The sequence below is a fragment of the Phocoena sinus genome, chromosome 5 (assembly GCF_008692025.1).
Source record: "Phocoena sinus isolate mPhoSin1 chromosome 5, mPhoSin1.pri, whole genome shotgun sequence".
Taxonomy (NCBI): domain Eukaryota; kingdom Metazoa; phylum Chordata; class Mammalia; order Artiodactyla; family Phocoenidae; genus Phocoena; species Phocoena sinus.
The window spans coordinates 22,525,483-22,541,397 of NC_045767.1; the positions used below are offsets into that span (position 1 = coordinate 22,525,483).

Here is a 15,915-nt window from a genome sequence, read left to right on the forward strand (position 1 = left end):
GCTTTGAGCAGGGATATAAAGTCCTTTGGAATGAGAATGAAATTGTCTACAGTTAACTTGCATCTTTGAAGTGGTTCTATATACATGAGTAGAAAAAGTTAGAAAGAGACTAAGGAGCACTAAGAGGTATTATATTATATATATATATATATATATATATATATATATATATATATATATATATATGGCCTAACTTTTGCATGTAACAAACCACCAGCAAACTTAGTAGCTTATAACCACTATTTATTATGCTCATGAGTCAGTAGGTCCTCTGGGCTGGGCTTGACTGATTTTGGCTGGGCTTGCTTTGTGCATCTGGGGTCCACTAGAGGCTTGACTGGAGCCCAAATGGTCTAGGATGGTCTATGAGTTTTCTGCGGTTGCTATAATCCAAGTACCATAACCTGTGACTTTCCAGCGTCTGGTGGCTCCAGGCATTCCTTGGCTTGTGGCTGCATCATTCCAATCTTTGCCTCTGTTGTCATATCACCTCCCCCTCTTCTCTGTGTCTTTTCTTCCGGGTGTTGACCTCAGAACTCCCTGTGCCCCTCTCATAAGTTTCATGTGATTCCATTTGGGGCCCACCCAGATAATCTAGGATAAGCACTATCTTTCAAGATCCTTAATTTAATCAATTCTTTTGCTATATGCAGTGTTAGTCACAGGTTTCAGGGATTAGGACATGGATGTATCTTTTTGGGGGGCTATATATTCAGCCCACTATAAATGGTATCATTCATGCATTTGGTATTTGTTACCCATCTGTTAGCTGGGGATGATTGAGTCCTGTCACCAAGCAGGATAGCCTAGGTTTGGTGGTGGCCAGAGATCCAAGAGGGAAAGTAGGAATATGCAAGGCCTGCTGAGGATGGTCTGCAGTGTTCTCTCATCCAAAGCAAGTCCCAAGACCACCCCAGAGTCAAGGGGCGGAAAAATAGACCCTGCCTCTGCATGGGAGGAGCAACAAAGTCCTTAAAAATGGCATAGGTATAGGTAGGGGTGGAGGATTTTGGCTATTTTTGTACTCTACCACTTATTCCATATTTTTTAAAATATAAACTTGAAGACTTGTGATAAAGTATCTGATGCTATGTTAGAAATTAATTTTTTTTTTTTTTGCGGTACGTGTGCCTCTCGCTGTTGTGGCCTCTCCCGCTGTGGAGCACAGGCTCCGGACACGCAGGCTCAGCGGCCATGGCTCACGGGCCCAGCTGCTCCGCGGCATATGGGATCTTCCCGGACCGGGGCACGAACCCGTGTCCCCTGCATCGGCAGGCGGACTCTCAACCACTGCACCACCAGGGAAGCCCAGAAATTAAATTTTAATAACTCTTAGTGCCCTTATTGATGATCATGTTACCAGCCATTACTTTTCTAGTTTAATGTTATTTGATTATTCCAGTTGAAGAAGTATCATGTATTTACATGACTTACATTTTGACTTCCTGTTTCTCTGCTTGTATACAACATCTACAGACCCTTTGGGTCGTTCCATTTCATTCTCTGATGTTTCTAGCTCCTGGTTCATTGTTAGTTAATCTCTCCAGTACTGTTTCTGTTACAGTTATTGGCAATTTTACTATCCATCTGTAGAAACTTCCATTTCTCTGGCCTCTCAATTCTTGATCTTATTTTCTTCCAATGTTCTTTGTATCTACCCCACTTACTCCTATCGTTACCAGTGACTGTACACCTTCAAAGTCTCAGTTGAAAGCATCCCATCCTCCAACCACTGCCTTCTATCTTTTCAGCTCATTCCCTTTAGGACTCAAACTTCAATAATAATTCACCTACCAGGATTTACAGCCTACCACTTTTTCTTGACTCACGCCACCTTCATCTTCGCACTTATCCTCTGCAGCTTATATTATGTGATCCATGACTATAAATCTGTCCCTTGCATCTTCTACCCTGAACTCCTTTGCCCCCTCCCTCCACTGCCTTCACCTAGAAAATTCCCATTTATTTTTAAACCAACTCTCCACCTACGCCGTGCCTGCACCCCAGATGCTGAAGGCAACTTGAGAAAGATGCACACCACGCTTACTGGTCTCACTTTGAATTCATAACCACTAAACTAAAGTGAACCTTTAGTTGTGTGTTTCTAAAACCTAACTGCACAGAATAATAACTGGTAGAGCATTTAAAATTATTGATGCCTTGCTCCCAGCCCCCCAAATTACGATTTAATTGTACTGGGCATTGGAGTTTTTCAAAGTTCCTCTGTTAATTCTAACGTGTAGCAAGTTTGGAGACCATCACCCAACTCCGCTGACCCTCCCGTTTTCCTGGATGACTATCATTTCTTCTCTCTTGAAACTCCTAACACTACCTTTTCCTTTTCTGACTCTTTAATGATAACCTGCTCCTTATTACACTGAGAAAATAGAAGAAATCCAAAGAGGACCTCTGCATGTTTCATTTCCACATCTCGCTGCATCTGTGCTCATTTATCCCTCTTCCTCCTGTTAGTGTGGATAAGCTTGTCCATACTCCTGACCAAGGCCATCACCTCACTTGTGCCCTAGAATCCACCTCTACGGCCTTTCAAGAGTAGCCCTCCAGAAAATGTCCCCTGTATTAGAGTTCTCCAAAAAACAGAACCAATAGGATATATGTCTATATATGGAAATAAATTTATTTTAAAGAATTGGTTTACTCAGTAGTTGGAGACTGGCAAGGCCAAAATCTGCTGGGCTGGCCAGTGCTCTGGAGACACAGGAAGAGCTGCTGTTGCAGCTTGACTCTGAAGGCATCTGAAGCAGAATTCCCTCTTCCTCAGGGAGACCTCGGTATTTTTCTCATAATCCTTCAACAGGTCACAAGAGGCCTACCCACACTGCGGAGGGTACTCTGCTTCACTCAAGGTCTACAGATTAAATGTTAATCGCATTTTAAAAAATACCTTCACAGCAAGATCTAGACTGGTATTTGAAACTGGGTACCATGGCCTAGCCAAGTTGACACATAAAATTAACCATCACATCCCCTCTCTGCTGCATTATCTTTACTTATTTGAAGATAAACTTAAGTTTTTCTCTGTCTAGATCATTCTCATCAGAATATAAACCTCCCGAAATACCTCTTATTGTTAATGAAAGAAGCCTCCTTTGTCCCTTCCCCATATCTATCCAGTTTCCTCCCCAATTTGTGGCTCTCTTTTACAGCAAGAAATCTCTAGAAGGGTTGCCTTTACCCACTGTCTTGGTTCATCTCCTCCTATTCCCTCCTGAACCTGTTCCAGTTTAGATCTTATCACTACAACCCTACTAATACTATGCTTGTTCAGGTCTCCAGTGACCTCCCATTTCCAAATCTTGTGGCCAATTCTCAGATCTCCTCTGTCTTGACCTGTCAGCAACAGATTTGACACATCTGTTCATTCCATCCTCCTTGAAACACCTTTTCAGTGGGGTTACTGTGTCCCCAGCACATAGAACAGTGCCCAGTACATAGTATGCACTCATATTTGTTGAACGAATGAATGTTAACAACAAAAGCAATGAGCAGTATATTGTATCATCCATCCAAGACCCTTAAAATACACGCATACAAATCAGTCCAATATTATTTTATCTTAAGAGTAATGTCAACACCACCCACTCCTTTACATCTCTGCTTGTTTCACTGGTGGCTCTTTCCTGTCTCCTTTGTTGGTTTCACCTCATCTTTGCAACCTCCTCGTGTTAAAAGTGTCCCAGAGTCTTTGGACCCGTCCCCTTCTCCATCGACATTTACTCTCTAGTCAGCTCTACTCGAAGTGTGCTCCTAGGACGGCACATGAATATTGGCTGGAGCAACCAAAATGTCCATCAGCAGATGACTAGATAAGGAAGATGTGGTACATATATACAGTGGAATACTACTCAGCCACAGAAAGCATAAAATAATGCCATTTGTAGCAATATGGATGGACCTAGAGATTATCATACTAAGTGAAGTAAGTCAGACAAAGACAAATATCATGTGATATCACTTATATGTGGAATCTAAAATATGACACAAATGAACTTATTTATGAAACAGAAATAGACTCACAGACATAGAAAACAAGTTTATGGTTACCAAAGGGGAAACGGGATGGGGGAGATAAATTAGGAGTTTGGGATTAGCAGATACAAACTAATATATATAAAATAGATGAACAACAAGGTCCTACCATATAGCACAGGGAACTATATTCAGTATCCTGTAATAAACCGTAATGGAAAAGAATATAAAAAAGAATATATATATATGTATAACTGAATCACTTTACTGTACACCAAAACGAATACAACATTGTAAATCTACTATACTTCAATAAAAAATTAAAAACAAAGCAAAACAAAAAAAACATTGGCTTGGAGCTTAATAGGAATGCATGTTCTCAGGCTCCACCCCAGACCTGAATCAGAATCTCTAGTAATGGGGCCCTGGAACCTGTTTTAACAAGCTCTTCAGATGTTTCTTAGGCACGCTAAGGCTTGAGAAAGTACCACTTTAGGGAATTCCCTGATGGTCCAGTAGTTAGGACTCCACACTGTCACTGCTGAGGGGCTGGGTTCAATCCCTGGTCAGGGAACTACCATCCCACAAGCCACACAGCACGGCCAAAAAACACATTAAAAAAAATAATAATAATAACAAAAAAAACCCAAAACGTGGCCTGAGAAGTACTGCTTTCGATGACTCATTCTCATGGCTTTAAATGAGAATGTAGATACTCCTAGTCAAGACCTTTTCCTTGAAATCTAGATTAAAACCCCATTCTTCCAGGTCCTCTGGCCAAAAAACTTGGAGTCATCCTTGATTCTCTCTTTCTCGCATTTAGTCCTTTAGCTAATTCCATTGCTTCTGCCTTTTGTGCTCATCCTGGTCCAAGCCTCTATACCCACCTGGATTATCATAAGAGCATCCTAACTGGTCTCCCTGCTATTCTAGTCTGCACAGCAGCCAGGGTGATCCTTTCACATTCTAAGTCAGATGATGTCACGGCTCATAACACACCCTCCAATACTCCTCTAGTTAGAAACCAAAGTTCTTACAAAGGCCTGCAAGACCCTACCGTATTTGCCACCCCTGACACCGCCCACCCCCTGCCACACACACACACACACACACACACACACGCACGCACGCACGCACGCCACTCTGACCTGGTCTCTTACCACTCTTCTCCGTCACTGCTTTGCATCACACCAGCCTCCTTGTTATGCCTCAGCCACGCCAAGCGTACTCCTGCCTCAAGGCCTTTGCACTTGCAGTTTCCTGTGCCTAGATTCTCCTCCCCTACATACATACAGGGCATGGCTCAATCCTGCATTTCCTTCACGTCCTCATTGCTCATCCCCCATCTCACTGGCAGCCCATCCATATCACTTCATATCCACAGCACTTATTACCTGACATAGGATGTATCTTACTTACGCATTTATATATCGCTTGTCTTCCATACTAGAATGCCAGCTCCAAGAGGTCAAGGATTTGGTATTGTTCACTACTCTGCCCCTAACACATAGAACAGGGCCTGGTACAGAGTATGTGCTCACATATTTGTTCAATGAATGAATGTTAACAACAAAAGCAATAAGCAGTATGCGATGTGATTTATTCAAGACCCTTAAAATATGCACATATAAGTCAGTCCAATATTATTTTTATCTTAAAAGTAATAAAACAGCAATACCAGATGGAGCCTGTTTTTATATTCTTAACACCAGAGTAGGATGCGTTTGCTAACTAAATTAATTCTTCCTTCTGGAAGGAAAGATATGAAATCATGTTTACCGAACTCCTGTTGCATTCCAGCCCTGAGCTAAGTGCTCACTACAACTCTTTCGGATGGTGGTCTTAGCCATATTTTGGAAGTGAGGACACTGGTATCACCATCAAACTCTTCCTCACTCTTTGTATCAGCAGGAGGATTATTCAGCAGTTGAGATCTTCCTGTTCTCCTCTTTCTCTCACTGTGCCCAAGTGCAAATAATTCTGCTTTAGGCAGCCTGCCTTAGATGTGTACATGCATCTTATTATCTTGTCTCTCCCTTATCCTTTTTGTTCATTTATCTCAAGAGAATCACTTTCTTTTTTTCTCTTTCCTGATTCTATTTTGTGAAACTAGAATACTCTGTTCATAGCAGATATGTGTGAAAGTAATTCTAGTGGCAGAAAAAGAAATCTATACATTTTGAAGTAGCATTGGCATTATTAGGAGTCACTGTCACCAAATTTGAAACCCTTTAAGAACTGAGACACAGTCATAATCTCTATTGAAATTTCTGTGTTTTATCTCTAAGCTGTTTTCCGAGAATATGGATTTGAGGTAAAAAACAACCACCAAAAAAACCCTTGTATTTTTAGAAATTACTAGAACTGTTATATTTCTCACTCCCTTTGTAGTATTCTAGCCAAGATGTGACTTAATTTAGAAATGTAGGGACTTCCCTGGTGGCGCAGTGGTTGAGAGTCTGCCTGCCAATGCAGGGGACACAGGTTCGAGCCCTGGTCTGGGAGGATCTCACATGCCGTGGAGCAGCTAAGCCCATGCGCCATGACTACAGGGCCTGCGCTCTAGAGCCTGCGAGCCACAACTACTGAGCCTGCATGCTGCAACTACTGAAGTCCAGGAGCCTAGAGCCCGTGCTCCGCAACAAGAGAAGCCACCACAGTGAGAAGCCTGTGTACCGCAACAAGAGTGGCCCCTGCTTGCTGCAACTAGAGAAAGCCTGCACGCAGCAACAAAGACCCAACGCAGCCAAAATAAATGAATAAATAAATTAAAAAAAAAAAAAAAAAAAAAGAAATGTAATTACCACCAATGACATTGTTTCTTTGGAGGCAGTGCTTTGTGAGTTGCAAATGGCTAATTTAAAATAAACTTTTTAGAAGTAGAGTCTATCTGAAGACTGAGAGCTATCTATGTTCAATATATACATTATTATGACTTTTACCTCGCTTTCGTATTTGACACTTCATTGGTTGAAATGATGACAGTAAATGTAAACTACTCCAGTTTTGAATGAACCAGATGAACCTTGTGGTTGAAATGTAGAGTGTAATTACAGTGTTTTGATTTTTCTGTTTGCTTCTTGTCTCTGCCCATGGTAGCTTTCAGTCTCGTTTGTATCTTAACAGTAGTTGTGTTTGGAGCATATTCTATAGCCTTAATTTAATAAAAATTCAAATCCTATGAAATTAAAAAGACGGAAATGCATGGATTTAAAAGCAGGCTAAATCTGTCTCTGATATGCTGTAAAAACCAATGATATCAATGCCAGGTGGGGCCTGGATTGGATGAGATGGGAAGGGAAAATGGAGCAGGTAACGTTTCAGAGCTTGGGGGAAGACAATTTTTATATTAATAGTAGTTTCTTTTTTTTTAATCGAAATACAGTTGATTTACAATATTGTGTATGTACAGTAAAGTGATTCAGTTATACATACATATTTTTTTCAGATTCTTTCCCATTATAGGTTATTATAAGGTATTGAATATAGTTCCCTGTGCTATAAACACAACAGTAAATCCTTGTTGTTTGTCAGTTTTATGTATAGTGGTGTGTATATGTTAACCCCAAACTCCTAGTTTATCTCCTGCCCCTTCCCCTTTGGTAACCATAAATTTGTTTTCTATGTCTGTGAGTCTGTTTCTGTTTTTTTTTTTTTTTGCGGTACATGAGCCTCTCACTGCTGTGGCCTCTCCCGTTGCGGAGCACAAGCTCCAGACACGCAGGTTCAACGGCCATGGCTCACGGGCCCAGCCGCTCCATGGCATGTGGGATCTTCCCGGACCGGGGCACGAACCCGTGTCCCCTGCATCGGCAGGCGGACTCTCAACCACTGCGCCACCAGGGAAGCCCCTGTTTCTGTTTTGTAAATAAATTCATTTGTATTATTTTTTAGATTCCATGTATAAGTGATATCATGTATTTGTCTTTATCTTACTTCGCTTAGTATGATAATCTCTAAGTCCATTCACATTGCTGCAAATGGCAATATTTCATTCTTTTTTATGGTTGAGTAATATTCCATGGTGTATATACGTGTGTGTGTGTGTGTGTGTGTGTGTGTGTGTGTGTGTATGTATACACGCACCACATCTTCTTTATCCACTCATCTGTTGATAGACACTTAGATTGCTTCCAAGTCTTAGCTGTTGTAAATAGTGCTGCTATGAACGTTGGGGTGCATGTATCTTTTTGAATTAGTTTTCATCTTTTCCAGGTATATACTCAGGAGTGGCATCACTAGATCATGCGGTAGCTCTATTTTTGTTTTTTTGAGGAAACTCCGTACTGTTTTCCATAGTGGCTGCACCAATTATATTCCCACCAACAGTGTAGGAGTGTTCCTTTTTCCACACCCTCTCCTGCATTTATTATTTGTAGACTTTTTGATGATAGTAATTCTGACCAGTGATACCTCACTGTAGTTGTGATTTGCATTTCTCTAATAATTAGTGATGTTGAGCATCTTTTCATGGGCCTTTTGGCCATCTGTATGTCTTCTTTGGAGAAATATCGATTTAGGTCTTCTGCCCATTTTTTGATTGGGTTGTTTTTTTCTTTGATATTGAGCTGTATGAGCTGTTTGTATATTTTGGAAATTAACCCCTTGTCAGTCTCATCGTTGGCAAACATTTTCTCCCAGTCAGTGGGTTGTCTTTTTGTTTTGTTTATGGTTTCCTTTGTTGTGCAAAAGCTTTTAAGTTTGATTAGACCCCATTTGTTAATTTTTTATTTTATTTCTTTTGCCTTGGGAGACTGATCTAAGAAAATATTGCTATGATTTATGTTGGAGAATGTTTTGCCTATGTTCTCTTCTAGGAGTTTTATGGTGTCATGTCTTATATTTAAGTCTTTAAACCATTTTGAGTTTATTTTTGTATATGGTGTGAGGGAGGGTTCTTACTTCACTGATTTACATGAGGCTATCCACCTTTCTCAGCACCACTTTCTGAAGAGACTGACTGTTTTCCATTGTATATTCTTGCCTGCTTTGTTGAAGATTAATTGACCATGGGTGTGTGGGTTTATGTCTGGCCTCTCTACTCTGTTCCATTGAGCTGTGTTTGGTTTTGTGCCAGTACCATACTGTTTTGATTACAGTAGCTTTGTAGTATTGGCCGAAGTCTGGGAGGGTTATGCCTCCAGCTTTGTTCTTTTTCCTCAGGATTGCTTTGGTAATTCTGGGTTGTTTGTGGTTCCATATAAATTTTAGGATTATTTGTTCTAGTTCTGTGAAAAATGTCTTAGGTAATTTGATAGGATCACATTAAATCTGTAGATTGTTTTGGGTAGTATGGCCGTTTTAACAATACTAATTCTTCCAATCCAAGAGATGGGATATCTTTCCATTTTACTTTCTCTTTCTGATATTTCATTATTAGTATAAAGAAGTGCAACAGATTTCTGTATATTAATCTTGTATCCTGCTACCTTCCTGAATTCATTTATTAGTTCTCATAGCGTTGGTGTGGAGTGTTTAGGGTTTTCTGTATAGAGTATCATGTCATCTGCATATAATGACAATTTTACCTTGTCCTTCTAATTTGGATACCTTTTACTTCTTTTTCCTGTCTGATTGCTGTGGCTAGGGCTTCCAGTACTATTTGAATAGAAGTGATGAGAGAGGGCATCCATGTCTTCTTTCAGAATTTAGCAGGAAGCCTTTCAGCTTTTCACTGTTGAGTATTATAATAGCTATGGGTTTGTCGTAAATGGCTTTTATTATGTTGACATATGTTCCCTCTGTACCCACTTTGGTGAAAGTTTTTATCATGAATGGATGTTGAATTTATCAAATGCTTTTTCTGCATCAGTTGAGATGACCATGTGGTTTTTGTCTTTTGTTGATATGGTCTGTCTCACTGATTGATTTGCATATTTTGAACCATCCTTGTGACCCTGGAATGAATCCAACTTGATCATGGTGCATAATCCTTATTATGTGCTGGATTCAGTTTGCTAATATTTTGTTGAGGATTTTCACATTTATATTTATCAAAGATATTAGCCTGTAATTTTCTTTTTTTGTAGTGTCTGTCTGGTTTTGGTATCAGGGTGATGATGGCTTCATAGAATGACTTTGGGAGTGTTCCTTCCTCTTCAGTCTTTTGGAAGAGTTTGAGAAGGATAGGTGTAAGTTCTTTGTATGTTTGGTAGAATTCCCCAGTGAAGCCATCCATTCCTGGAGTCTTGTTTGCAGGGAGTTTTTTTAAAAGTTACAGATTCTGTTTCACTTCTAGTGATTGGTCTGTTCATATCATCTATTTCTGCTTGACTCAGTTTTGGCAGGTGGTATGTTTCTCGATATTTGTCCATTTATTCTAGGTTGTCCAATTTGTTCACATATAACTTCATAGTATTTTCTTACGATTTTTCGTATTTCTGTGGTATCGGTTGTTATTTTTCCTCTTTCATTTTTTGTTTATTTTTTAAATTTATTTATTTTTCTTCTTGGTGAGCCTGGCTAGAGGGTTGTCAGTTTTGTTTGTCCTTTCAAAAAGCAAGCTCTGGTTTTATTGATTTTTTTCTTTTTCTTTTTTTTCTTCTTTGGATCTCTAGTTTATTTATTTCCTCTTTGATCTTTATTCTTTCCTTCCTTCTGCTCACTTTGGGTTTTGTTTGTTCTTTTTCTGATTCTTTTAATTGGTAGTTTAAGTTTTTGAGATTTTTCTTGTTTTTTGAGGAAGGCTTGTATTGCTATGAACTTTCCTCTTAGAACTGCTTTTGCTGCATCCCATAGGTTTTGTATGGTTGTGTTTTCATTGTTGTTTGTCTCAAGGTATTTTCTGATTTCCCCCTTGATTTTATTGTTGACCCATTGGTTATTTTAGTAGCATATTGTTTAGTTTCCATGTAATCATTTTTTTTCTCACTTTTCTTTCTGTGGTTGATTTCTAGTTTCATACCATTGTCGTCAGAAAAAAATGCTTGAAATAATTTCTATCCTCTTAAATTTGTCCTAGTATGTGGTCTGTCCTAGAGAATGTTCCATGCATGCTTGAAAAGAATGTGCATTCTGGGTTTTTTGGATGTAGTGTCCTGTAGATATCATTGAAGTTCAACGATTCTATCGTGTGATTTAGGATCTCTGTTGCCTTATTGGTTTTCTTTCTGGAAGATCTGTCCATTGATGTCAGTGGAGTGTTAAAATCTCCTGCTGTTATTGTATTCCCCTCAGTTTCTCCCTTTATGTCTGTTAGTATTTGTTTTATGTATTTAGGTGCTCCTATATTGGGTGCATATATGTTAACCAGTGTAATATCCTCTTCTTGTATTGATCCTTTTATCATTATATAGTGTCCTTCTTTATCTTTCTTTATGGCCTTTGTTTTAAAGTCTATTTTGTCTGATATGAGTATTGCTACCCTTGCTTTCTTGTCGTTTCCATTTGCATGAAATATCTTTTTCCATCTCCTCACTTTCAATCTATGTATGTCTTTCACCCTAAAGTGGGTCTCTTGTAGGCAGCATATTATAGGTTCTTGGTTTTTTTTAATCCAGTCTTCCACTCTATGTCTTTTGATCAGAGCATTTAGTCCATTGACATTTAAAGTAATTATTGATAAGCATGTATTTATTGGCATTTTAAACCTTGTTTTGCAGTTTATTGTGTAGTTCTTCTTTGTTCCTTTCTTCTTTTTGCTTTTCTTTTGTGATTTGATGGTTTTCTTTTGTATTATGTTTAAGCTCCTTTTTGTTTTTTGTGAATCTATTGTATGTTTTTGATTTGTGGTTACCCTGTTTTTCAAGTATGTTAACCCATAACTATTTCTACCTTCTTTAGACTCATAGTCATATAAGTTCAAATACATTCTAAAATATCTACATTTTTTATGCCCCTCCCCCACATTTTGTGATTTTGATGTCCTATTTTACATCTTCATGTTTATTTTATTTGCTGTTCATTATAGTTATAACTGCTTTTATAAAAATTTTCTTACTGGCTTATTTAAGTGATCTTCAATCTTTTTATATATTTGCCTCTCCTATTGTGTTTTCCCCTTTCCTATAGAGTCTTGCTTCTTTTCTGCTTAGAGAAGACCCTACAATATTTCTTTTAGGTTAGGTTTAGTATTGCTATCTTCTTTTAGTTTTTGCTTATCTGAGAAATTCTTAGTTTCTCCTTCTATTCTAAAGGATAATCTTCCTGTGTAGAGCATCCTAGGTTGCAGGTTTTTCCCTTTCAGGACTTTGAATGTATAATGCTACTCCCTTCTGGCCTGCAACATTTCTGCAGAGAAATCAGCTGATAACCTTATGGGGGTTCCCTTGTACTGACTGTTTGTTTTTATCTTGCTGCCTTTAGAATCCTCTCTTTATCTTTAACTTTTGCCATTTTAATTATGTTATGTCTCATTGTGGGTCCGTTTAAGTTCATCTTGTTTGGGACCCTCTCTACTTCCTGTATCTGGATATCTGTTTCCTTCTTAGGTTTGGGAAGCTTTCAGCCATAAATTCTTCAAATACGTTTTTGATCCTCTTTTCTCTCTCTTCTCCTTCTGGAACCCCTATTGTATGTACGTTGGCATGCTTTGTATTATCCGGTAGATCTTGTATGTTCCTTTAATTTTTTCTTTTTTCTTTCTTCTTTCTTTTTTACATTTGTCTTCCTGTCTGCTGTTCTGATTGGGTGATTTCTATTATTTATCTTCCAGATCACTTATTTGTTCTTCTGCATTATTTGGTCTGCTATTCATTGCCTTTAACTTGGTGTTTATCTTGGCAGTTGAGTTGTCTAATTTTGATTGGTTCCTCTTTATAGTTTCTAGTTCCTTGTTACAGTGACCTGCATTTCTATAGATAAATTTTCTTAATTCCTTCAGCATTTTTATTACCTCATTTTTGAACTTGGGATCTGGTAGACTGGAGTTGTCTTTTTCATTGTTTATTCTTTCAGGGGGTTTCTCCAGTTCTTTTAATTGGGAGTAGTTCCTCTGCTTTTTCATTTTACTTAAATTTCTCTGACTCTATGAATTTAGGAGAAACAGTTATCTACTGTGGTCTTGAAGGGCTTTTTTTATGTGCGAGTGTCCTTGTGTAGACTGTGTGAGTCCAGTATTTTTGATATAAGGGCTGTTTTTAGTATGGATGTCTGCCACGTCTTTCCTCAGAGTGTTCTGGCTGTTGTTCCCTTGATATGGGGTGTGTTCGGTGTTGTGGTGACCAGAGCCTGCACTGGATGTTGGGTGGGGCCTCCTTTTTGCTATGTGGTTGTCACAGCCCTGTCATGGGCAGGGTCAGCTCCCCAGTTGTTGTAGTAGAAGCCCCTAGATCTAGTTCTAAGCTGTGATGTGAGATCGGTGGGACTGGAGTGCTCCCACTGGGAAAGGAGGCGCTGTATATTCCTCCCCAGGGGCTTTCCACTGCAGACATGCAATTCTGTGAGGATTCTGGGACGCCACGCACCACCTGGTGTGCTTGCCCACAAAGTCCACCACTGCTGGTGTGCCCCCTGGACCTTCCCCCACTGTGGGAGCACTGATAGTTGACTGGGATGTCAGCCCCACCTCTGGTGTGTGCCTGCTGCCAAAGCCCACTGCCACCAGAGGCATGACCTGCCAGGAGCATGCTGATAATGGGGCTTGTGTGGTAGACCTGTGCTCCATCTTGCACACACCAACAGTGGTGTCTCCAACCACACTCCGGGCCTCTCGGGCTGCCTCTGTGCAGCCAAACTGAGTCCCCTTCCTGGGTCTGTCCACTGAAGCTTATGTTTCAAGACCCAGTCACTGTGCACACCAGGAGGCACATGTCTCGAGCTAGGAAGTGGGCCAGCATGGCAGCCCTCAGAGCTGGTCCCTCTCTGTGCTACCTACCAGCAAGCCAGAACCTACACACTCCTCCCGAGCAAAGTCCAGGCCTCTCCAACTCCCTCTCTGTCCCAGCAGACCTCCCAGCAGGGGAAGGAGGTTCCCAGGGTGAGAGAACCTTTCCTCCTTCACAGCTCCCTCCCAGGGGCACAGGTCTCATCCCGATTCCTCCTTCCTTTTGTTTCTTCCCTTTTGTACTACCTGGTTACTTGGGGATCCTTCTTTCAGCTTTGATCTTGTGCCAGCTTTCAGTTAGTATTCTCTGAGAATTCTTCCACATGTAGATGTATTTTTGATGTGTTTGTGGGAGGAGGTGAGCTCCACATCCTTCTACTCTGCCATCTTGATCTACCCTCACATTGTTTCTTTAGGACCACAAAAACTTCGTATCCTCCAAGGCTACGTGTTGCAGTCTGGGCACTCATCTCATTTCTCCTCTTTTTTCCCTCCTTTTACTGCCTCCTTTTTTTTTTTTTTTTTTTTAAACTCCCTTATCTCTTGTCACTTTTATCCTATAAAGAAAGAAGTGAGGACAGGGAGAAGATAAAGATCCTTTTATTATTAGAATTCCTTCTTAACTCCATGCAACTAGATTTTGCTCATTATTTTAATCCCTAGACAGTTACAACAGAAAGACAATGTTTTGTCTCTATAGTCGTCATCAATAAATGTTTCAGTAGAGAAATATAAGATGTTTCCAAATTAAAGGACAAAACTTAAGGGGACTTCCCTCGAGGTCCAGTGGTTAAGACTCTGAGCTTCCAATGCAGGGGGCGCCGGTTCAATCCCTGGTTGGGGAACTAAGATCCCATGTGCCGTGCGGCACAGCCAAAAAAAATAGGGACTTTTGTTCTCATTTCTATATGATAGGCAAAAATCATATGGGAACACGATATTGTTTGTTTCTTTTGTCTCAAGGAGCAGGGGTGTGGTGGAGGAAACTTGAAAGGCAAACTGAACATCAAGAGGGATTTGAGGAGAAGAGTCTTCTTCAGCTTATATATTTTAAATCATTTCTTCTGAATTTATTTTTAGCCTTTTAGAGTTTTCTTTAACTTCAAAAAATATTTTCTTTGGGCTTCCCTGGTGGCACAGTGGTTGAGAGTCCGCCTGCCAATGCAGAGGACACGGGTTCGTGCCCCGATCCGGAAAGATCCCCCATGCCGCGGAGCGGCTGGGCCCGTGAGCCATGGCCGCAGGGCCTGCGCGTCCAGAGCCTGTGCTCCGCAACGGGAGAGGCCGCAGCAGTGAGAGGCCCGCTTACCGCAAAAAAAAAAAAAAAAAAGTATTTTCTTTTAAAAAAAAGGTATTTTCAGTTTCTTATCCTATGAGAATCTTTTCCCAAAAAACTCTTATCTATGGGCCCAAGAAACAAATCGAATAAAAATAAAAAGATCAGGTCAGAGCTCAAGAGCATTACAGAATAGAATTTGGAAGCTACTGGCATAAAGTTGTGAAAGTAAGCAAAAGTGGGTGGGACTGAAGACAAGACATGGTGGGTTCTCAACGAGAGTTTGATCTGAAATGAGCTGAAAGGATTTAGAAAATGCCTTTGTGTGTGCGTGTGTGAATAGTGTGAGGGGAAGGTTGGGAAGTCTTAACTTACTTTAACGTGCTCTTGATCTCTTATTTATCAGATCCAGGTGATCGAGAATGACAGAGCCACCAGAGGGGGACAGGTTTATACCACCAACACCAGAGGCCAGATCCCTCCCCTGGTCACTACAGATTGTACGATACAAGACCAAGGTATCTCTTTTCAGTTACGGTTTTGACTGAGGTCTTAGTATTTCTCACATTTTTTAAGCAAATACATTGATACCCTTCAATAATGCTGTCACTGATGGGCAACCCCTTTATAGCTGGTTAACAGGAACTAATTTGCCATTAGTCAAGTAAAGAGAAGGTACTGTCATCTGAGTTCTACTGTATTCTCTGCTTGTAAAAATCTAGAGAGTTTCTGGTGAGGTACAGTGCAATGTATCAATTTAAGAAAAATTTAATTTATGTGTTTAAAATTGTTCATGCCCTACTTTGGTTTAATTTACTTACTACAGTGGAAACCTGGCAGTATGACATGAGCAGAGCAGTAGGGGATTGAGTACTTGAGTCAGCAG

General features: G+C 40.1%; 1 protein-coding gene across 6 annotated transcripts in view; it reads left to right on the forward strand.

Moving 5' to 3' along the window:
• Positions 1–15,915, forward strand: part of SEC24D (SEC24 homolog D, COPII coat complex component) — a 111,611-nt gene that overhangs the window by 18,332 nt on the left and 77,364 nt on the right. For all 6 annotated transcript variants that reach the window (XM_032633434.1, XM_032633437.1, XM_032633435.1 and 3 more), the window contains one exon: positions 15,436–15,547. In XM_032633434.1, the coding sequence (XP_032489325.1) occupies positions 15,436–15,547 (112 nt within the window). The remainder of the gene's footprint in view (positions 1–15,435; positions 15,548–15,915) is intronic.